This window comes from Elephas maximus, chromosome 2 (genome assembly GCF_024166365.1).
Source record: "Elephas maximus indicus isolate mEleMax1 chromosome 2, mEleMax1 primary haplotype, whole genome shotgun sequence".
NCBI lineage: Eukaryota > Metazoa > Chordata > Mammalia > Proboscidea > Elephantidae > Elephas > Elephas maximus.
In genome coordinates, this window is record NC_064820.1 from 68,900,652 (window position 1) to 68,924,553 (window position 23,902).

Genomic DNA, 23,902 nt, shown 5'->3' on the forward strand with positions numbered 1-23,902 from the left:
TATTAAGACGTTTATTAATTTTCCTGTTGTTTGTTACTTTGTTAGCCTGGTTGTAGTAACTAGGTAGTAGTGCAACTTCTTGGGAATTTAAAAGCATTGTGCTTTGGTAACTTGCAGAGATACTTCAATGTAAAATCTGATCCTGGGAAAGGGTATGTGGGAAGGAGCCTTACCTTTCCCCCATCCCTCTCATTATTTCACAGAATGAAATCCAGTAGACCCAGAAAGAACCTTAGTGATTATCTAGCAATGTTTTACAGGTGAAGAAACTGAGGGCCGGGGAGATAAAATGACTGGTCGAAGGTCATATAGGTAGTAAAGAGCCATGTAGCTCAACCCTGACCTGCCCTACACATTTCTGATATGTTGGGAAGCCATACTGTCTAAACTGTATATGATATTTATTTACACAAATCTAGTTCAGAAAGGCAAAAGAGTTTCTCTCTGAAATTTTTGTCAGTCTTACACAGCTTAAGTTTAGTAAAGGCTTTTCTAGCTGTCCACACAACTACTTCTGCCCCCATCCTTTGTGCTTTTCTTGAGCATATTGATAAAGAATATAGGAACTTCTTTATTCAGCCATTAGGAGAACCCAAATAGAGACTGAAGACTAGGAAGGTTGCCATGAATGACACTATTTTCTCTCTCATAGAAAAAAAAGAAAAGAGCGTAGAATTTGTCCATTCAGTAACTAAACTCGTAAGTTTTAAATTTCAATTGATGAGCTCAAGTATAGTAAGGGCCTTTCATTTTTTAAATCACAAGTAGTATTCCCTGAAAAAGGAAAAAAATAATTTTGGTCTTCTGTATGAGTTTGTTTTCTGATATTAGCTGAAATAAGGTGGGAAGGGAATGGGAGTGTGTATTTCATCCTAGCTAAAATTGAGTTTGTATTTTTGTGCTTTACTTGATATGAAATTTGTGAAATAAATTCTGAACTGGCAATTAGTAATACCATGCATTTTGATACAACAGGATAGACATGATCCAGCTGGTGCTCAAAATATTTGTCATGTATGGCACATGAATATAGAAGCCCTTCCAGAGTGGATAAACTGCCTAATACAAAAAGTAAGTTTTGTAGTTTCTGAGTAGACTTAGGAAGACACAATTTTCAGAATGTTTTCATTTTCATTTTTAGAGCCATTTTTTTAGATGCTTCATTTTAAGAGACATGAGTGCATAAGTCCTGATTACACTTACTGGCTTCTTCACCATTACTGCAGTACTCCAGATACTTCCATACCTCAGACTTTGCACCTTGTATTTCTTGTTCCTTGGATGCTGTTCCTACACATAGTCACCTGGTTTGCTCCTTCATTTCGATAGTTCTTTTCTTTCAGTGGAAGCTCTGGTGGTTAAGTGCTACAGCTGCTAACCAAAAGGTCGGCAGTTTGAATCTACCAGGCGCTCCTTGGAAACTCTATGGGGTGGTTCTACTCGGTCCTGTAGGGTCGTTATGAGTCGGAATTGACTTGACAGCAATGAGTTTGTTTGTTTTTTACTTTCAGTGGGAGCCCTGGTGGCACAGTGGTTAAGAGATTGGCTGCTAACCAAAAAGTCGGCAGTTTGAATCTACCATCTGCTTCTTGGAAACTCTATGGGGCAGTTCTCCTCTGTCCTATAGGGTCTCTGTGAGTCAGAATTGACTCGACAGTAATGAATTTGGTTTGGTTTGGCTTTTACTTTCCGTGAGGCATTTGCTGGCCAACCTATCAACTGCCCCTCATTGCTGATCTTCACACTTTTCTTTCTCCCTTCTCTACTTCATATAGGTATCTGTGTTTACACACACACACACACACACACACAATAATATATACTAATAAATATGCATAATTATATGCGGTATATATAGCACTCATATATATGCACCCACACACAAGCATGCATAGCTTACTTCTTGTTAATCGCCTAGCTCACCCAATAGAATATGAGTTTCATATAGTCAGAACTTTTTTATTTTGTTTATTACAATAGCCCTTGCACCTGGAACAGTGCCTGTTGAGTGAATAAAATATCCTATATTTGCCATTCATATATCACACATACACACATATATACACACACACATAAACCAGGTAATCACTGTTATTGCCATAACTAAAATAAAAATAGTACATTTTTACGGATCCTTAATGAAGTTTTATAAGAGCAAGAATTCACCTTATTAATAGTATTTAGCTATTTCTTACAGTGCAAAACATCTAAGTCCTAGAAAAGTATAATTAATATGATTTTTGGAAAAATATAATTACATTTTTCTACTGCCTTAAAATATAGCTTACTTTTTTTGTTTAAAAAAAAAAATAACATTTGGTAGATATGGCTTGAATCCATTCTCATACTGTAATGATTTCCTGGGGAAATGCCAGTATGCTGCTTTAGGTGTCCTGAACATCACAGAGTGTATGAGGACACTGCAGATGTTCCACCATTTCTGTTGAAAAGATCATTTTAAGCCAATTCATTATTTTCCAATCTGAGTATAGAAAATGCGCTATTTGATGTATGCAGCCAACATCTTTTGGTTGTATATAAAAAGCCAAGAAGAGCTTTATTCTGTTGCTTGGGTAAAGTTCCCTCCCACAGTGCTTGGTATGCAAGAAGTGTATCAAAACAGATACTTTTCTGTGAGATTTTACTTGCAAATTAAGCGCTGTAGACTGATTTGCTTCCTGGTTCCATAGTGTATTTTTCTTTTCATTAGTTCACACTGTATCCATGTTCAACCCATTGTTTCAGAGACTCTTTTTTAGAGTTCTTAGGAGTACTGTTTGGATGGACATGATTTGCAATATGTTATCATTCCAGAGCTGCTTATCTCTATATATTTGAAGGCATGTTTCCATTTGCTGTTCTGTTTACTCATCAGAAAACAGAAAGCTAGTCTTTTCTGTGGGATAGAAAACTTTCATGTAATCAGCTTTTTTTTTTTTTTTTTAACTCGCATTTTCTTTGGTTGCTTTACAATGAAAGCATTGTCCTTTTTTTTCTTTCTTTGTTACCTGTAGACCCAGTGGACAGTTGGAAAACTGAATTGTCCTTTCTGTGGGGCCCGTTTAGGGGGCTTTAATTTTGTCAGCACGCCAAAATGTGCCTGTGGCCAGCTTGCAGCTGTACATCTCTCCAAGAGCCGGACCGATTATCAGCCAACAAGGGCAGGCAGACTAATGAGACCATCGCCGAAATACTCGTCACGTCCTAGAGTTCAGTCAGGTCGTGACAAGGAAACTCTGCTGACAGGTGGCACCTCCAAAAAACAAAATCACAGGCTTTTAGACATGGCCCAAAATAATTATGGGCCTGGAAGATTAACAGAAGCACTCTGCCTGGAGGTGCGATCAACACATTTTGAGACGAACGAAAAACTGCCATTCAAAGCATCAAATCCAAAATACCAGCTTTTTGTTCCCCAGCTTGCGACTGGCAGATGCACTGGAAGATCTCTTCATAGAAAATCACACAGTTTGGATCTGAACATCAGAGAGAACCTGACTTTATCACCTACTCTGTATGAAATACATAGTAAGAGTACTGCCTATTCTAGGCTAAATGAAACACAGCCTATTGACCTTTCTGGCTTCCCTTTAGAGAGTAGTAAAAATAGCTGTTCCTTTCAGAATCCATCCGGTTTTGATCATGATATGCTGCTGCAAAGATTTTCAGTGGCTCCCTGTGAGACCCAGACACAAAGAGAAGGAGAATTTCAGTGTAGTCTAGAAGCTTCTGCAGTGTACTCTGACCATGCTAGTTCTAACAGCCTAACTTTCCTGATGGACCTGCCCTCGGCTGGCAGGCGCATGCTGGAGACCTCGGACCAGGAGGAGCACCTCTCCCCTCTGGACTTCCTGCACTCGGCCAGTTTTTCATTGGGCGCCATTAACCAAAGGCTCAGTAAGAGAGAAAGGAGCAAGTTGAAGAATCTGAGAAGGAAACAACGAAGTCATGAAAGATGGCTACAGAAGCAGGTAATTTGTTTTTTAAGACTTTACTAAAAATTCTGTATTATAAAATGTTGAGGTTTGGGGAGCGGAGCTAACTTTAAATTCCTGTATTACAAAAACTTGGTTTTAATGTTTTTTGAAATGACAGCTCTGTGTAGGTGCACTTAATAATCTCATAACCTTATTATAATTGCCATGTATAACTCTGTCCATATGCTTCAGAAATGTTTAGAAATGCCCCTTTTGCATAGTTTTACCCAGTTCTGCTAATATTTTAGGGATATAGTCTCATAATATTGAGACTAGATTGCTTGTCACATACATTTTTAATTTATTACATGTTAGGATTGCTTTGCAGTGATTTTATTTGAGAGTAAATTGAAACAAAGAAATGTTTCTCTAAGTAAATCTAATATAATGATGAATTAATTCACTTGTATCACACTTATAGGGTTGCTGTGAGTTGGAATCGACTTCATGGCAATGGGTTTTTTCATCATATTTAGCTTAGATGGGTATTTTCAAGGAGCCTTAGTTAATATGTGCACGTATGGTCTAGATATGACTAACTGCCAGCTTGTAATAATTATCTAAAGGGTGATTTACCCTTACTTTGACTTTATAGGGTAGTGTGCTTCTCTATGGTTTGAACTGCTCCTCTGTCCATAATGACATGTTCAAGGGTAGGGTGAGTGAAGGAATTGAACAATGAATGTTAGATGCTGTAGAAGCCAATTAATGTCAATGAATGAAGCGCTCCTGAAAATTTAGAAGTTTAAGGACTAGTATAATTTCTGTATGAACTTTTTTTTGCAAATTACCTTTATTATTTTTTTGTCATACTAGATGATAGTCCTCATTAACAAGTGTCTGTTGAGTATTAACAGTGTCCTCAGTACTAAAATATAAAAAGGGGCAACTTCACATAATCATTCTTTTTAAAAACACAGTGAACTCAATACTGCTAATGATTCTAGTGGTAGACTCAATAAAAAAAATTACTACATTGAATGCTTCGGTCAGATAAGGTATTTTTTCATCTTTCAGTTACATAGTACAGTTATGATAATAGGTGATTATTTATTATATTTTTGACTGGTTGCTGACAAGGGAATCCAGTCTGACTTATATGCAAGTGATAGTGTAAAGTGACTTCACGGTATATATTGTAGACTATAAAAAATGAATGTTATACTATTATAGTTATAATATTATAATATGTTTTTAGTCTTTATTTACTGAAGCCGCAAAATTCAAAACTTCTATTGAAAATCTGACTTATACCTGCATAAATTGGAGAACAAATATCCAGTGTCTTCATAGCAGAGAAAATTGAAAGAGTATAATAACATAGAAATTACATTAGTTAGCAATTTGGGTACACGCCATGTTTAGAGCCAGAAAGAATAATAATTATTTTTAAAAGTCAATCATGTGAATTCAAGTAAAAAGATAAATCCTACAAAGAGTTCATATATGAAGTAAATTAATGACTTAGCTATTCAGTTCATTTTATGTTTAATAGAGATGAATTAATTCAGTAAACATTTACTAAATGTCTGCTTGCAAGTTACAATGCCTGGGTAATGAAAAGATGACTTCAATACAGATCCTGCCTCTTTTAAATGGCGGGAGCTAAGCATAAAAAAAAAAAAAGCATACAAGGTATAAAGGAAAATTTCCCTATAGTTAGTGATAATTTTAAGGAAGTTAAAAATAATTGGCAGGGAAATCTAAATTTCTGACTTTTATTTGACATTTTTAATAAATCTTTGTGCAAACTGGATATTTTTCAGTGACAGACATCATGATAAGAAGCATTAATGATACTACAAAAAAGTAATTTAAAGTTTTGAAGCTTAGGGGTATAAATTAAAGATTGAAACAGAAACTATGCTGTTAGAATATTTGGCCAGTTCATAGTGTTTTTTGTTCAGCAAACATAAATTACTTTGGAGAAAGTCACAGTGCTGGGAGCTGCTTTTAGCCAGTCAGCATCTTTTTTTTATCCGGCATTGTCTATTTTTTAATTTTAATCTTCAAAAACTATCATGCAGTAAAATTGACTTCTTATTGGCATATAGCTCTATGAATTTTAGCACTTGTACAGATTCATATGACCAGTACCCCAGTAAGGTTACAAAACAGTTCCATCACCCCAAAAAACTCCCTTGTACACCCTCCTCCCACCCCTAATCCCTGACAGCGTGATGTGTTCCTCATCAATTTAGTTTTGTCTTTTTGACAGTGTTATCGAAATAGAATCATACAGTAACTTCTAACTTCTTTTACTCAACATAATTGCCTGTGAGATCCTTAAGGTGTTGCATATATTGATAGTTTGTTCTTTTTTTTGATGAGTAGTATTCCATTGTATGAATAAACCATAGTTGTTCAGCCATTCACCTGTCAAAGGACAGATGTGTTGTGTCTAGTTTTTAGCAATTATGAATAGAGCTGCTGTAAAGATTCATGTATAAGTTTTTGTTTGAACCTAAATTTTCATTTCTCTAGGGTAAATATCCGGGAGTAAGATTGCTGGATCATACGGTAAATGTATGTTTAACTTTATAAGAAAGTATTAGACTGTTTTCCAGAATGGCTGTACCACATTGCATTCTCAGCAACAATGTGCAAGAGTTCTAGTTGCTTTGCATCCTCATCAGAACCTTGGTTTTCTCATGTTTGTTTTTTTTAATTTTAGTCATACAAATAGGTAAGTAGTGGTATCACGTTGTAGTTTTAATTTGCATTTCCCTAATGACTAATGATGTTAAACATTTTTCGTGTGCTTATTTTCCAACTGTGTATATTCTTTAGCAATGTGTCTTTTCACATCTTTTGTTCATTCTTTAATAGGGTTTTCTGTTTCCTTCTTGTTGAGTGTTGAGAGTTCTTTATATATTTTGCATAAAAGTCCTTTGTCTGATAAGTGATGTGCAAATATTTTCTCACAGTTGATAGCTTGTGTTTTCATTCTCTTAGCAGATATTTTCACCTGCAGAGGAAACATGTTTAATTTTGATAAAGTCCAACATATCAATTTTTTTTTCTTTTGTAGATTGCGCTTTATGTGCCACCTTGAAGAAGTCTTTGCCTAACCTTAGGTTACAAAGATTTTCTCCTATGTTTGCTTCTAAAACCTTTATAGTCTTAAGTTTTACATTGAGAATTATGGTTCATTTTGAGTTAATTTTTGAAAGGTGTGAGATTTAGGTTGAAAAAGTTTTTTTTTTTTGTATAGATAGGCCAGTTGTTTCAGCACTGTTTGTTGAAAACACTATTATTTCTCTACTGAAATGCTTTTGTACTTCTGTCAGAAATCAGTCGGCTATACTGGTATGGGATTTTTTTCATGGGCTCTCTATTCTGTTCAATTCATTTATGTGTCTACCCCTTACCCAACAGTACTTTGTCTTGGTTATTGTAGATTCATTAAAAAAAAAAAAAAAATTTTTTTGATTCATAGTTAGTCATAAAATCAAGTAGTGTGATTCCTCCAACTTTATTGTTCTTTTTCAAAATTATTTTAGTACAAATTTAGTAAAATTCCTTTGACTTTCTATATAACACTTAGAATCCACTTGTTTATATTTACAAAAAATCCTATTGGGATTTTGAGTGGAATTAAGTGTATTTGATTAACTCAATCAAGTTGATCAATCTAAGTTGATCAACTTGGGGAGAATTGAAGTCTTCACTATGCTGACTTGGCCAATCCATGAACATGTTGTGTCTTACCTTTTATATAGACCTTTGATTTCTTTCATCAGTATTTTGAAGTTTGCAGCGTATAGAACCTGTGCATGTTTTGATAGATTTATACTTAAGTATTTTTTCTTTTTTGGAGCTATTGTAAATTTTTTTTGGTGGGTAGTTACAATTATATATTGCTAGTGTATAGAAACACATTGACATTTGTTTTGGCTTTGCATTTTGTGATTTTGGGTGTACAGATCTTTCTGTCAGATTTATTTCTAAGTATTTCATATTTTAATGCTGTTGGTCATTGATATTGTTTTATTAAATTTCATTTTCCAATTGTTTATTGATAGTATATAAATATAAAATTGATTTTTATATATTGAGCTTATGTCCTACAACCTTTCTAATCTCATTTATTAGTAATAGCTTTTTGTTTTGCTTTGTTTAGATTCCATTGTATTTTTACTTAGATGATTTTGTTGTCTACAAATAAACACAGTTTTACTTTTTCTTTTCCAATCCAGGTGCTTTTTTTTTCTTTATGTTATTACTCGTACTAGAACCTGCAGTATAGTATTGAATAGAAGTGGTGAGAGCAGACATCCTTGTCATGTTCCTGATGTTAAGATGAAAACATCTAGTCTTTGACCATTATGTATGATGTTAGCAGTAGGTTACTGTAGCTGCCCATTATCAGGTTGAGCAAGTTCTCTTCTATTTCTAGTTTGTTGAGTGTTTTTATCATGAAAGGATGTTAGATTTTATCAAAATACCTTTTCGGCATCAGTGAGTATGATTGTGTGGTATTAATGTTAATACTGATTGATTATCAAATGTTGAGCCAGCGTTGTATTCCCACAGTAAACTCCACTTTGTCATGGGGTATTATTTTTTGTATATTCTTGAGTACTATTTACTATTATTTTTTGCAGATGTTTGTGCCTCTGTCCGTAGGGATATTGGTTTGAAGCTTTTTCTTTTTTTGTGCTTTGTCTGGTTTTAGTGTTAGGGTTGTGCTAGTCTTACAAAATGAGCTTGGAAGTATTCTCTTCTGTTTTCTAAAAAACATTGCGTAGAATTCATTTTTTTTTTAAGTATTTGGTAATGAAACTGTATGGGCCTGGAGGTTTCTTTTTTGGGAAGATTTTTAGCTATGAATTTAGTTTCTTTGATAATTGTAGGACCATTCAGCTTTTCTATTTCATTTTGGGTAAGTTTTGATAGTTTGCTGTTTTTGAGGAATTATCTAAGTTACAAAATTATGTGCATAGCATTGTGTTCATAGTTTTCCTTTATTATCCGTTTTTAGCGGGATCTGTAGTGCTGTCCCCTCTTTCAATTCTGATATTGGGCATTGTGTGTTTTCTGTTTGTGCCTTTTTCGGTCTTGCTAGAAGTTTATCAATTTTACTTACCTTTTGAATGATTTTTCTCTTTTTAAATTTATTTATTTATGTTCTTATTTTATTATTTACTTCTTTCTGCCTGTTTTGAATTTATTTTCATCTCTTTAGTTTCTTATAATAGAGACTGAGATTATTGTTTTAAGATTTTTTTTCTCATATAAGCCTTTAATGCTATAAATTTCTTAATTTCTGCTTTAGCTCCATCCTATGAATTTTGTTGTTATATTTTCATTTTAATTCATTTAAAACTCTTCTAATTTCCCTTGAGACCTCCTTTGTCCCCCCTAGTTTGTCTAGGTGGTTAACTAAAATGTTAGCATTTGAAGAAATAATCAAAAGCTTTATCCTGGGATTAACAAGCTCCTCTTCTAGATTCAGAGAAGGTAACTTTTTGCCATTAGTATAGTTACATAATATTTTAAAATAATCCTATTTAAATGGAAATTCATTCCGCTGTGTTCTTTTTTAATACAGATTTTTAAAGTTGCAAATTTTTATTTCAAATGTCTTATAATTCTGTCCTGTATTTTTTTAATTGTGGAAATACACACAACAAAACATTTGCCATTTTAGCAGTTTCAAAGTGTACAATTCAGTGACACATATTATACTTTTGTTGTGCAATGCCTATCCCTGTCTTTTTCCTAATCATTCCACTACCATTAACATAAATTCAGTTCCCCCCAAACAAAAACTCTCGCTTTTTCCCTCTCTCCTGGTAACCACTAATTAACCTTTGGTTTCTAAGTATTTGCTTATTTTATATAAGTAAGGTCATACAGTATTTGTCTTTTTAAGAATGACTTATTTAGCTTAGCACAATGTTTTTAAGGTTCATCCATGTTGTGGTGTATATCAGGACTTCATTTCTCTTCCATTATATGTATATACCACATTCTGTTTTTTCTTTTATTTATTGATGGATATTTAGGTTATTTTTACCTTTTGGCTGTCATGAAAAGTGCTGCAGTGAACACTGGTGTACAGATTTCTGTATGCATTCCAGCTTTCACTTCTTGCTTATATACCTAGGATTGGATTGCTAAGCCATATGGTAGTACCATGTTCAACTGTTTGAGAAAGGACCAAAGTATTTTCCACAGCAGCTGTAACATTTTGCGTTCCAATCAGCCATGAATGAGGGCTCCAGTTTCTCCATATTCTCCCAACACCTCACTTTCTGGTTTTTTGATCATTGCCATTCTAACGGAGGTGAGATAGTACCTCATAGTGGTTTTGATTTGTATCTCTCCAAAGGCAAATGATTTTGAACATCTTTTTGTGTGCTTGTTGGCTGTTTGAATATCTGCTTTGGCAAAATATCTGTTTGAAGTTCTTTGTCTATTTTTTTGATTGGGTTGTATGTCTTTTTTTTTCTTTTTTTGAGTTGTAGTAGTTTATATATATATATATATACACACACACACACACGGAAACCCCAGTGGCATAGAGGTTAAGTGCTACAGCTGCTAGCCAAAGGGTCGACAGTTTAAATCCGCCAGGTGCTCCTTGGAAACTCTATGGGGCAGTTCTACTCTGTCCTGTAGGGTCACTATGAGTCAGAATCAACTTGACAGCACTGGGTTTTTTTTTTTTTTTAACACACATACATACATATGCATACATATATATATACATAAACGTATACATATAAACCAAACCCATTGCTGTCAAGTTGATTCTGACCCATAGGGGCACTATAGGACACAGTAGAACTGCCCCATAGGGTTTCCAAAGAGCAGGCTGGTAGATTCAAAACTGCTGACCCTTTGGTTAACAGCCCAACTCTTAACTACTATGCCAAAGGTCCAATATCTAAATATATATATACATATATATATTTAGGTATTGGACCTTTATCAGATATATCGTTCTTGAAATTTTTCTCCTAATCTATAGGTTTTCTCTTCATTTTGTTGATAAAGTCCTTTGATGTATACATTTTACTGTGTTTCCATAACCTTGGGACTATTTAATATGAATAAAAGAAAATGTATCTCTAGAGGCTACAAGAAGCTATTGTGAAAAGAGAGATTTTGTCATGATGTTTCTGTGGAATATTGTGCATGAGAATTTAATTGACCAAATACTATGATATGTAATTAGTAAATGGCTTGGGTCAGGCACACCTTACTCTTTAAGGTGACATCTTTGCTTTTCAACACTTTAAAAAGGTTCTTTGCAGTAGATTTGCCCAATGCAATGTGTCATTTGATTTCTTGACTGCTGCTTCCATGGGTGTTGATTGTGGATCCAACTAAAAGGAAATTCTTGACAACTTCAATCTTTTCTCCATTTATTATGATGTTGCTCATGGGTCCAATAGTGAGGATTTTTGTTTTCTTTATGTTGAGGTGTAATCCATGCTGAAGCCTGTGGTCTTTGATCTTCATTAGTAAGTGCTTCAAGTCCTCTTCACTTTCAGCAAGCAAGGTTGTGTCATCTGCATAACGCAGGTTATTAATCAATTGCATCATATGCACATGAAAGCTGAACAATGAATAAGGAAGACTGAAGAAGAATTGACACCTTTGAATTGTGGTGTTGGTGAAGAATATTGAATATATCGTGAACTGCCAAAAGAATGAACAAATCTGTCTTGGAAAAAATACACCCAGAATGCTCCTTAGAAGCAAGGGTGGTGAGACTGCGTCTTACATACATACTTTGGACATGTTGTCAGGAGGGGTCAGTCCCTGGAGAAGGACATCATGCTTGGTAAAGTACCGGGTCAGCGGAAAAGAAGGCGGCCCTCAATGAGGTGCATTGACACAAGTGGCTGCAACAATGGGCTCAAGCATAACAATGATTATAAAGATAGTTCAGGACCGGGCAGTGTTTCGTTCTGTTGTGCATAGGGTCAGTATGAGTCGGAACTGACTCGATGGCACCTAACCACAACAGCAACAATTAATAAGTCACTGAGCCATCTATTATAATCCTGTTACATTGTTCTCAGTGAGTTAAAAGTCTACTTATAATTTCACATGGGTGTGATTTAGTCACTGGGGAGAATGGAGGCCAATAAATTACATTAAAGACTTAGTATTCAGGTTTATCTAGAAAAGAGATATCTCTCACAAAGGTGCTAGTTTTTATTTTCATTGATTTGCACATAGGGATCATTTTGAATTTTTCACATTTTTTAAGGGAATTCATTTCATCTTTTATCCCTTGATTCATCATCTTGAAATTATACACAAATCACACTCCAAATATCTATTACGTTGTCTTCTTAAAAGTGGGCTTTTTGTACTTCTGAGTTATAATAGTAATTCAAGTATTAAAGATTTATTCTCTATTCATGCACTTCTTCAAACAGAAAATTAATGGTTTATTGAAGTGAAAAGCCTCCGTAACAAAAATAAATAAGACAGTTTTAATTAGATAATACAGATTTTTGCTCTTTTTGTTAAATACAGAAGTATGGTTATGAAATGGTCTTTTAGGCAAGAAGTTAATAATTGAAAGAACACTATGATCAGTCATGTATTGAAACAGGTCAGCATTTATTGCTCTCTACTTTGTGTCAGAATATTCTTTCAGTACATGTTTGTCACTCTTCATTTAATTAATGTATTTAGGACTTGCTCAATAGGCTGATATGCCCACTTCTGTCTTTCAGGAAGTCGCCATCTAGTCGTATAATAAGATATAAATATATGATCAATTTAAATAAACACAACTAAATATCTTAGTTTTATTTTTCTGCAGTATTGCAGAATTTTAAAATATAGATAAATAGGTGTGAAACAAAAGTGCATAGACTTGGGAATGCCTTTATCTTAAGTAATTACATAGATCTGAATTTAAATATCCTTCAAATTATGAGGGAAAAGTCAGTCTTAACAAATTTGAAAAGTACAGTAAGGAAAGGTAGGTCTTGTAAGTATGATAAAAGTTCATTTAAGAGAATATATCTGAAGAAGTAAAAGTTGAGTTATAACTTAAGGAGTAAGTGGTGAAGTGTGGATGGAGTTAACAGACTGAGAAGTCCAAGGGAACAAGGAAACTGTCATTATTATTTTGTTGTCTAATTCTTAGTAGTAAATGCTGTATAAAATAGGTGCTTAGGAATTTTTTTTTAAATAAACATTTATATTTTAGAATAGTTTTATATAAAAGGGAGAGGCGGAGCCAAGATGGCAGAATAGACAGACGCTTCCATCGAGCCCTCTTTACGTCAAAGACCCGAAAAAACAAGTGAAACAAGTATATTTGTGACAAGTTGGGATCCCTGAGCATCAAAGGTAAGCTTAGACAATGAACTGAGGGGCAGGAGAAGGAAGAGACTGTTTAGAAGTGGAGAGGAGTTACCAGACCTGAATGGCGGGGAGCCCTCAGGCACCATTCCCAGAGCGGTTGCGGCGGTGGCAGTGGTGGTGGCAGGCTGGTCCTAGCATTTGGCCGCAGTTTCCTCAGGGAGAAGCAGCCAGCCACACAACCCACTCACACCTCCGGAACCTGAGGAGAAGTGCGCTCTTGGCAAAAGCTAAGTGCTTGCGTTTATTTTACTGCGTCCCCCTGCACCCCTAAGCCAGCTTCAGCAGCTGAATCCCTAGGCCTGAGGTAGACCCTGGTGAGTACCTGGAGCTGTCCTCCCGGCCTTGGGGAAGGAAAAAATTTGCAACTGGAGGGAAAAGATAATTTCCTAGCTCCATTAACTGGGGGAGCTCAGGACAGAAGTGGCACCTGTCCAGACATAAACCGTCCGTGGACATTGAGCACCTCTCCTTTCTGCATGGACCTGTGTGGGCCTATTTCGGGAGAATAGGCCCTTGTTGGCAAATTCCAACCATTTCAGCGGTGTGGTGGAGAGGTGGGTGTTTGACGTTTCACATTGCTTTGCCTATTAAACAAGGTCATCACCTACCCACAACAGGGACCTAAGGACTGGTGGCTCCACTTAGATTGCCCAGCCACCCACGACAGGGGTCCAGGGATAACTGGTACTTCCCAGTCCGTACAACAAAGACTTTGGGTGCCCGTGGTCCCTCTGCAGAGCCCACCTACCAGCACGCTCTAGGGAACAGAGATGCGTTTTCCTCAGAGACACTCGGGGGTTGTCTCAGCCCCCTGCCTTGTTCATAGCGTGACCCCCTGCTGCAATCAGATGCTGGTATATACACCTATCGCCCTGCCCCTCTGAGACTGTAGGACAGAGCCTGTACCACACACTTGATGATCAGCTACCTGGAAACCTGAGCTGAATTCATACAAGAAAACTGAATGGACTCCTAGACTCATATACCTGATAACAGCTCTAACCAGCTGGGGACAGGACACCAGAGCTCCAAAGGTGAAAATAATAAAGCTAGCTTGCTCAAGCAACCCATAGGGGTATACTAAAACAAAACAAAGCAAGCAGCTACGACCCAGTAAGCAAGCATAAACTAGTACGATAACTTATAGATGGCTCAGAGACAACAGTCAATGTCAAGTCACATAAAGAAACAGGCCATGATCACCTCAACAGGCTCTCAAAACAAAGAATCCAGGGATCTTTTAGATGGAAATACAAAAGTTTAATATACAGAACCCTTCAAGACATCAGGAAGGAAATGTGGCAGTGCTCAGAACAAGCCAAGGAACATACAGATAAAGCAACTGAAGAAATTAGAAAGATTATTCAGGAACATAATGAAAAGTTTAATAAGCTGGAAAAATCCATAGACAGCAATCAGAAATTCAGAAGATTAACAATAAAATTACAGAATTGGATAACTCAGTAGAAAGTCAGAGGAGCAGAATTGAGCAAGTAGAAGCTAGAATTTCTGAACTTGAAGATAAATCACTTGGCACTAATATATCTGAAGAAAAATCAGATAAAAGAATTAAAAAAAAATGAAACCTTAAGGATCATGTGGGACTCTATCAGGAGAAATAACCTACGAGTGATTGGAGTACCAGAACAGGGAGGGATAACCGAAAATACAGAGAAAATTGTTGAGGATTTGTTGGCAGAAAACTTCCCTGATACTGTGAAAGATGGGAAGATACCTATCCAAGATACTCATCGAACTCCACATAAGGTAGATCTTAAAAGAAAGTCACCAAGACATATTATAATCAAGCGTGCCAAAACCAAAGATAAAGAGACAATTATAAGAGCAGCGAGGGATAAAAGAAAAGTCACCTACAAGGAAGAGCCAATAAGAATAAGCTCGGACTACTTGGCAGAAACCATGCAGGCAAGAAGGTAATGGGATGACACATTTAAAAAATCGAAGGAAAAAAATTGTCTGCCAAGAATCATATATCCATCAAAGCTGTCTCTTAAATATGAAGGTGAAATTAAGACATTTCCAGATAAATACAAGTTGAGGGAATTTGTAAAAACCAAACCAAAACTACAAGAAATACTAAAGGGAGTTCTTTGGTTAGAAAATCAATAATATCAGGTATCGACCCAACACTAGAACACTGGGCAGAGCAACCAGAAGCCAACCCAGACAGGGAAATCAGAAAAAAAAAACAAAGCAAGATTAAAAAAAAAAAAAAAAAGGCCCAACACAAGGTAACGGTGATGTTATTATATAAAAGAAGACAATATTAAAATAATAAAGAGGGACTAAGAAATGTAATCATACACCTTCCATATGGAGAGGAAGATACGGTGATACAAAGAAATAAAAGTTAGTTATAAATTTAGAAAAATAGGGGTAAATAATAAGGTAACCACAAAGGAGACAAACTATCCTACTCATCAAAATAAAATACAAGGGAAAATACAGACTCAGCAGAAACAAAATCAACAACAACAAATATAAGGAAAGGACAATATACAAAGAAAATCTACTCAGCACATAAAATCAAGTGGGAAAAAGAAGCTGCCAACACACAAAAAAAGACGTCAAAATGATAGCACTAAATTCATACCTATCCATAATTACCCTGAATGTCAATGGACTAAATGCACCAATAAAGAGACAGAGAGTGGCAGAATGGGTTAAAAAACAAGATCCGTCTATATGCTGCCTACAAGAGACATACCTTAGACTTAGAGACACAAACAAACTAAAACTCAAAGGATGGAAAAAAATATATCAAGCAAACCACAATCAAAAAAGAGCAGGAGTGGCAATATTAATTTCTGACAAAATAGACTTTAAAGTTAAATCCATCATAAAGGATAAGGAAGGACATTATATAATGATTAAAAGGACAATACACCAAGAAAATATAACCATATTAAATAATTATGCACCCAGTGACAGGGCTGCAAGATACATAAAACGAACTCTATCAGCATTGAAAAGTGAGATAGACAGCTCCACAATAACAGTAGGAGACTTCAACACACCGCTTTCAGTGAAGGACAGGACATCCAGAAAGAAGCTCAATGAAGACACAGAAGATCTAAATGCCAGAATTAACCAACTCGACCTCGTAGACATATACAGAACACTCTACCCAACAGCAACCAACTATACTTTCTTTTCTAGTGCACATGGAGCATTCTCTAGAATAGACCACATATTAGGTCATAAAGCAAGCCTTAGCAGAATCCAAAACATTGAAATATTACAAAGCATCTTCTCTGAGCGAATGAAAATAATTTTTTTTTTTCTCTGAGTATAAGGCCATAAATGTGGAAATCAATAACAGGAAAAGAAATCAAACACTTGGAAACTGAACGATACCCAGCTCAGAAAAGACTGGATTCTGAAGACATTAAGGATGGCATAAAGAAATTCATAGAATCACATGAGAATGAAAACACTTCTTATCAGAACCTTTGGGACACAGCAAAAGCAGCACTCAGAGGCCAATTTATATCAATAAATGCACACATACAAAAAGAACAAAGGGCCAAAATCAAAGAACTATCACTACAACTTGAACAAATAGAAAGAGAGCAACAAAAGAAACCCACAGATGCCTGAAGAAAACAAATAATAAAAATTAGAGCTGAACTAAATGAAATAGAAAACAGAAAAACAATTGAAAGAATTAGCAAGACCAAAAGCTGTTTTTTTTGGGAACTCAACAAAATTGATAAACCGTTGGCCAAACTGACAAAAGAAAAACAAGAGAGGAAGCAAATAACCCAAATAAGAAATGAGATGGGCGATATTACAACAGACCCAACTAAAATTAAAAGAATCATATCAGATTATTATGAAAAACTATACTCAAACAAATTTGAAAACCTAGAAGAAATGGATGAATTCCTAGAAACACACTACCTACCTAAACTAGCACAAAGAGAGTTAGAATAACTTAATAGACCCATAACAAAAGAAGAGATTGAAAAGGTAATCAAAAAACTCCCAACAAAAAAAAGCCCTGGTGCGGACAGTTTCACTGCAGTTTTACCAAACTTTCAGAGAAGAGTTAACACCACCACTACTAAACGTATTTCAGAGCATAGAAAAGGACGAAATACTACCAAACTCATTCTATGAAGCCACCGTATCCCTGATACCAAAACCAGGTAAAGACACCACAAGAAAATTATAGACCTATATCCCTAATGAATGTAGATGCAAAAATTCTGAACAAAATTCTAGCCAATAGAATTCAACAACATATCAAAAATATAATTCACCATGACCATGTGGGATTCATACCAGGTATGCAGGGATGGTTCAACATTAGAAAAACAATTAATGTAGTCCACCACATAAATAAAACAAAGGACAAGAATCACATGATTTTATCAATTGATGCAGAAAAGGCATTTGACAAAGTTCAACACTCATTCATGATAAAAACTCTTAGCAAAATAGGAATAGAAGGAAAATTTCTCAACATAATAAAGGGCATTTATACAAAGCCAACAGCCAACATCACCCTAAATGGAGAGAGCCTGAAAACATTCCCATTGAGATCGGGAGCCAGACAAGGATGCCCTTTATTACCACTCTTATTCAACATTGTGCTGGAAGTCCTAGCCAGAGCGATTAGGCTAGATAAATAAAGGGCATCCAGACTAGCAAGGAAGAAGTCAAAGTATCTCTATTTGCAGATGACCTGATCTTATACACAGAAAACCCTAAGGAATCCTCCAGAAAACTACTGAAACTAATAGGGCAGTTCAGCAGAGTATCGGGATACAAGATAAACATACAAAAATCAGTTGGATTCCTTTACACCAACAAAAGGAACATAGAAGAGGAAATCACCAAATCAATGCCATTTACACTAGCCACCAAGAAGATAAAATACTTAGGAATAAATCTTACCAACGATGTAAAAGACTTATACAAAGAAAACTACAGTACACTTCTGCAAGAAACGAAGAGAGGCTTACGTAAGTGGAAGAACATACCTTGCTCATGGATAGGAAGACTTAACATTATAAAAATGTCTATTTTACCAAAAGCAGTCTATACATTTAATGCAATTCCGATCCAAATCCCACGGACATTCTTTAATGAGATGGAGAAACAAATCACCAATATCACATGGAAGGGAAAGAGGCCCCGGATAAATAAGGCATTACTGAAAAAGAACAAAGTGGGAGGCCTTACTTTACCTGATTTTAGAACCTGTAATACCACCACAGTAGTCAAAACAGCCTGGTACTGGTACAACAGCAGATACATGGACCAGTGGAACAGAATTGAGAATCCAGACTTAAATCCATCCACATATGAGCAGTTGATATTTGACAAAGGCCCCAAAACAGTTAAATGGGGGAAAAGACAGCCTTTTTAACAAATGGTGCTGGCATAACTGGATATATCCATCAGCAAAAAAATAGGACAAGACCCATACCTCACTCCATGCACAAAAACTAACTCAAAATAGATGAAAGACCGAAATATAAAATCTAAAACGATAAAGATCATGGAAGAAAAAATAGGGACAGCGTTAGGAGCCCTAATACATGGCATAAACAGTACAGAAAACATTATAAAGAATGTAGAAGAAAAACTAGATAACTGGGAGCTTCTAAAAATCAAACACTTATGCTCATCCAAAGACTTCACCAAAAGAGTAAAAAGACTACCTACAGACTGGGAAAAACTTTTTAGCTATGACATTTCTGATCAGCACCTGATCTCTAAAGTCTACATGATACTGCAAAAAGACAAATAACCCAATTAAAAAATGGACAAAAGATATGAATAGACACTTCACTAAAGAAGACATTCAGGTAGCTAACAGATACATGAGAAAATGTTCACGATCATCAGCCATTAGAGAAATGGAGATCCAAACTACAGTGAGATTTCATCTTACTCCAAGAAGGCTGGCATTAATCCAAAAAACACAAAATAATAAATGTTGGAGAGGCTGTGGAGAGATTGGAACGCTTCTACACTGCTCGTGGGAATGTCAAATGGTACAACCACGTTGGAAATCGATTTGGTGCTTCCTTACAAAGTTAGAAATAGAACTACCATAGGATCCAGCAATCCCACTCCTTGGAATATATCCTAGAGAAATAAGAGCCTTTACATGAACAGATACATGCACACCCATGTTTATCGCAGCACTGTTTACAATAGCAAAAAATGGAAGCAACCTAGGTGCCCATCAACGGATGAATGGATAAATAAATTATGCTATATTCACACAATGGAATACTATGCATCGATAAAGAACAGTGAGGAATCTGTGAAACATTTCATAACATGGAGGAACCTGGAAGGCATTATGCTGAGTGAAATCAGTCAGTTGCAAAAGGACAAATATTGTATAAGACAACTATTATAAGAACTTGAGAGATAGTTTAAACTGAGAAGAAAACATTATTTTGTGATTACAAGAGGGTAGAGGGAGGGAGGGAGGGTGGGAGAGGGGCATTCACTCATTAGGTAGTAGATAAGAACTACTTTAAGTGAAGCGAAAGACAGCACACAATACAGGGGAGGTCAGCACAAATGGAGTAAACCAAAAGCAAAGAAGTTTCCTAAATAAACTGAATGCTTCGAAGGCCAGCGTAGCAGGGGCAGGGGTCTGGGGACCATGGTTTCAAGGGACATCTATGTCAACTGGCATAATAAAATCTATTAAGAAAATATTCTGCATCCCACTTTGAAGAGTGGCGTCTGGGGTCTTAAACACTAGCAAGCAGCCATCTAAGATGCATCAATTGGTCTCAGCCCACCTGGTTCATAGGAGAATGAAGAACACCAAGGACACTAGGTGATTACGAGCCCAAGAGACAGAAAGGGCCACAAGAACCAGCGACTACTACATCCTGAGACCAGAAGAACTAGATGGTGCCCGGCTACAACCGATGACTACCCTGACAGGGAACACAACGAGAACCCCTGAGGGAGCAGGAGAGCAGTGGGATGCAGAGCCCAAATTCTCATAAGACCAGACTTAATGGTCTGACTGAGACTGGAAGGACCACAGTGGTCATGGCCCCCAGACCTTCTCTTGGCCCAGGACAGGAACCATTCCCAAAGCCAACTCTTCAGACATGGATTGGACTGGACAATGGGTTGAAGAGAGATGCTGGTGAGCAGTGAGCTTCTTGGATTAGGTGGACACTTGAGACTATGTTGGCATCTCCTGGCTGGAGGGGAGATGAGAGGGTGGAGGGGGTTAGAAGCTGGCGAAAAGGACACGAAAAGAGAGAGTGGAGGGAGAGAGCAGGCTGTCTCATTAGGGGGGGTGTTATTGGGAGTGTGTAGCAAGGTGTGTATGGGTTTTTGTGTGAGAGACTGACTTGATTTGTAAACTTTCACTTAAAGCCCAATGAAAATTATTAAAAAAAAAAAAAAAGTTAGGGAGATAGTACAGAGAGTTCACTTATGCCCTGCACCTGGTTTTCCCTATTATTATCATTATCTTACATTAGTATGATAACATTTGTCGTAATTAATATTGACACGTTACTATTAACTACACACTTCATTCATTATACCTAATGTTCTCTAACAGTTTCTTAGATTTCCCTTGTTTTTGATTGCCTTCACAGCTTTGAGGAGTTGTTGTTGTTGTTACATGCTGTTGAGTCCATTCTGACTCATAGCAATACTATGTACAACAGAACAAAACACTGCCCAGTCTTGTGCCATCCTCACAATCATTGTTATGCTTGAGCCCACTGATGAAGCCACTGTGTTGATCCATCCCATTGAGGGGCTTCCTCTTTTTCCCTGACCTTACATCTTACCAAGCGTGGTGTCTTTCTCCAAAGACTGATCCCTCCTGATAACAAGTCCAAAGTATGTGAGACACAGGCTCACTCACCATCCATCCTTCCGAGGTAGGTTGTACTTCTTCGAAGACGAATTTGTTCTTTTTTGGCAATCCATGGTATATTCAATATTCTTTACCAATACCACATTTCAAAAGCATAAATTCTTCTTCTGTCTTCCTTATTCATTGTCCAGGTTTTGCATGCATATGAGGTGATTGAAAACACCATGGCTTGAGTCAGGTAAACCTTAGTCTTCAAGGTGACATCTTTGCTTTTTAACAGTTGAAAGAAGTTTTTTGCAGCAGGTTTGCCCGATGCAATGCGTCGTTTGATTTCTTGCTTCCATGAGTGTTGATTGTAGATCCAAGTAAAATGAAATCCTTGACAACTTGAATCTTTTCTCCATTTATCATAATGTTGCTTATTTGTCCAGTTGTGAGGATTTTAGTTTTCTTTATGTTGAGGTGTAATCCATACTGAAGGCTGTGGTCTTTAATCTTCATCAGTAAGTGATTCAAGTCCTTTTTACTTTCAGTAAGCGAGGTTGTATCATATGCATAGCGCAGGTTGTTAATGAGGCTTTCTCCAATCTTGACGTCACATTCTTCTTCATATAGTCCAGCTTCTCGGATTATTTGCTCCACATACGTATTAAGTAAGTATGGTTAAAAGATAAAACCCCAAAGAATACCTTTCCTGACTTTAAAACTGCACAGTATCCCCTTGTTCTGTTCAAATGACTGCCTCTTGTTCTATGTATGGGTTGCTCATGGGCACATTTAAGTGTTCTGGAATTCCCATTCTTTACAGTGTTACCCATAATTTGTTATGGTCGACACAGTTGAATGCCTTTGCATAGTCCGTAAAACATAGGTAAACAGCTTTCTGGTATTCTCTGCATTCAGCCAGGATCCATCTGACATCAGCAGTGATATCCCTGGTTCCACATCCTCTTCTGAATCCACCTCGAATTTCTGGCAGTTCCCTGTAAGTATCCTGATGCAGTTGCTTTTGAATGATCGTCAGCAAAATTTTACTTGCATGTGATATTAATGATATTGTTTGATAATTTCTGCATTTAGTGGGATCACCTTTCTTGGGAATAGGAATAAATATGGATCTCTTCCAGTTGGTTGGCCAGGTAGTTGTCTTTCAAATTTGTTGGCCTAGATGAGTGAGCACTTGCAGTGCTAAATCTGCTTATCGACACTTCTTAACTGGTATTGTGTCAATTCCTGGAGCCGTGTTTTTCGTCAGTGCTTTCAGTGCAGCTTGGACCATCGGTTCTTGATCACATGCTACCTCCTGAAATGACTGAATGTTGACCAGTTCTTTGTGGTATAGTGACTGTGTATTCCTTCCATCTTCTTTTGATGCTTCCTGCATTGTTTAATATTTTCCCCATAGAATCCTTCAGTATTGCAATTCCAAGCTTGAATTTTTTCTTCAATTCTTTTAGCTTGAGAAATGCTGATCATGTTCTTCCCTTTTGGTTTTCTATCTCCAGGTCTTCACACATGTCATTATAATACTTTACTTTGTCTTCTCGAGCCACCCTTTGAAATCTTCTGTTCAGCTGTTTTACTTAATCATTTCTTCCTTTCTGTTTACCTACTTAATGTTCAAGAGCAAGTATCAGAGTCTTTTCTGACATGCATTTTGGTCTTTTCTTTTGCTTTCCTGTCTTTTTAATGACCTCTTGCTTTCTTCATGTATGATGTCCTTGATGTCATTCCACAACTCCTCTGGTGTTCAGTGATTAGTGTTCAATACATCAAATCTATTCTTGATATGGTCTCTAAATTCAGGTGGGATATAGTCAAGGTTATAGTTTGGTTCTCATGGACTTGTTCTAATTTTCTTCAGTTTCACCTTGAACTTGGATATGAGCAATTGATGGTCTGTTCTTCAGTCAGCCACTGGCCTTGTTCTGACTTGTTCTGAGCTTTTCCATCATCTCTTTCCACATATGTAGTTGATTTGAATCCTGTGTATTCCATCTGGTAAGGTCCATGTGTATAGTCACTGTTTACGTTGGTGAAAAAGGTATTTGCAACAAAGAAGTCATTGGTCTTGTAAAATTCTATCATGCGATTTCTGGCATCATTTCTATCACCAAGGCCATATTTTCCAACTACTAATCCTTTTTCTTTGTTTCCAACTTTCCCATTCCAATCACTAGTAATTATCAGTGCATCCTGATTGCATGTTCGATCAATTTGAGACTGCAAAAGTTGGTAAAAATCTTAAATCTCTTCATCTTTGGCCTTAGTGGTTGGTGTGAAAATTTGAATAACAGTCGTATTAACTGGACTTCCTTGTAGGCATATGTATATTGTCCTGTCACTGACAGTGTTGTACTTCAGTATAGATCTTGAAATGTTCCTTTTGATGATGAATGCAACGCCATTCCTCTTCAACTTGTCATTCCTGGCGTAGTAGACCATATGATTGTCTGATTCAGAATGGCCAATACCAGTCCGTTTCAGCTCACTAATGCCTAGGATATCGATATTTATGCATCCCATTTCATTTTTGACAGCTTACAGTTTTCTAGATTCATATGTCATACATTCAACGTTCTGATTATTAATGGATGTTTGCAGGTGTTTTTTTCCCCATTTGGAGTTGTTCCACATCAGCAAATGAGGGTTTCGAAATCTTGATTCCATCCACATCATTAAGGTCGACTTTACTTTGAGGAGGCAGCTCTTCCCCAGTCATCTTTTGAGTGCC

At 36.5% G+C, this 23,902-nt stretch overlaps 1 protein-coding gene across 12 annotated transcripts in view; it reads left to right on the forward strand.

Annotated features, from left to right (window-relative positions):
• Positions 1-23,902, forward strand: part of RNF180 (ring finger protein 180) — a 305,949-nt gene that overhangs the window by 88,885 nt on the left and 193,162 nt on the right. For 9 of the 12 annotated variants that reach the window (XM_049864345.1, XM_049864312.1, XM_049864377.1 and 6 more), the window contains 3 exons: positions 976-1,071; positions 3,015-3,971; positions 6,462-6,503. In XM_049864345.1, coding sequence (XP_049720302.1) covers positions 976-1,071; positions 3,015-3,971; positions 6,462-6,503 — 1,095 coding nt within the window. The remainder of the gene's footprint in view (positions 1-975; positions 1,072-3,014; positions 3,972-6,461; positions 6,504-23,902) is intronic. The other 3 variants (XM_049864374.1, XM_049864376.1, XM_049864375.1) reach the window with 3 other exon arrangements.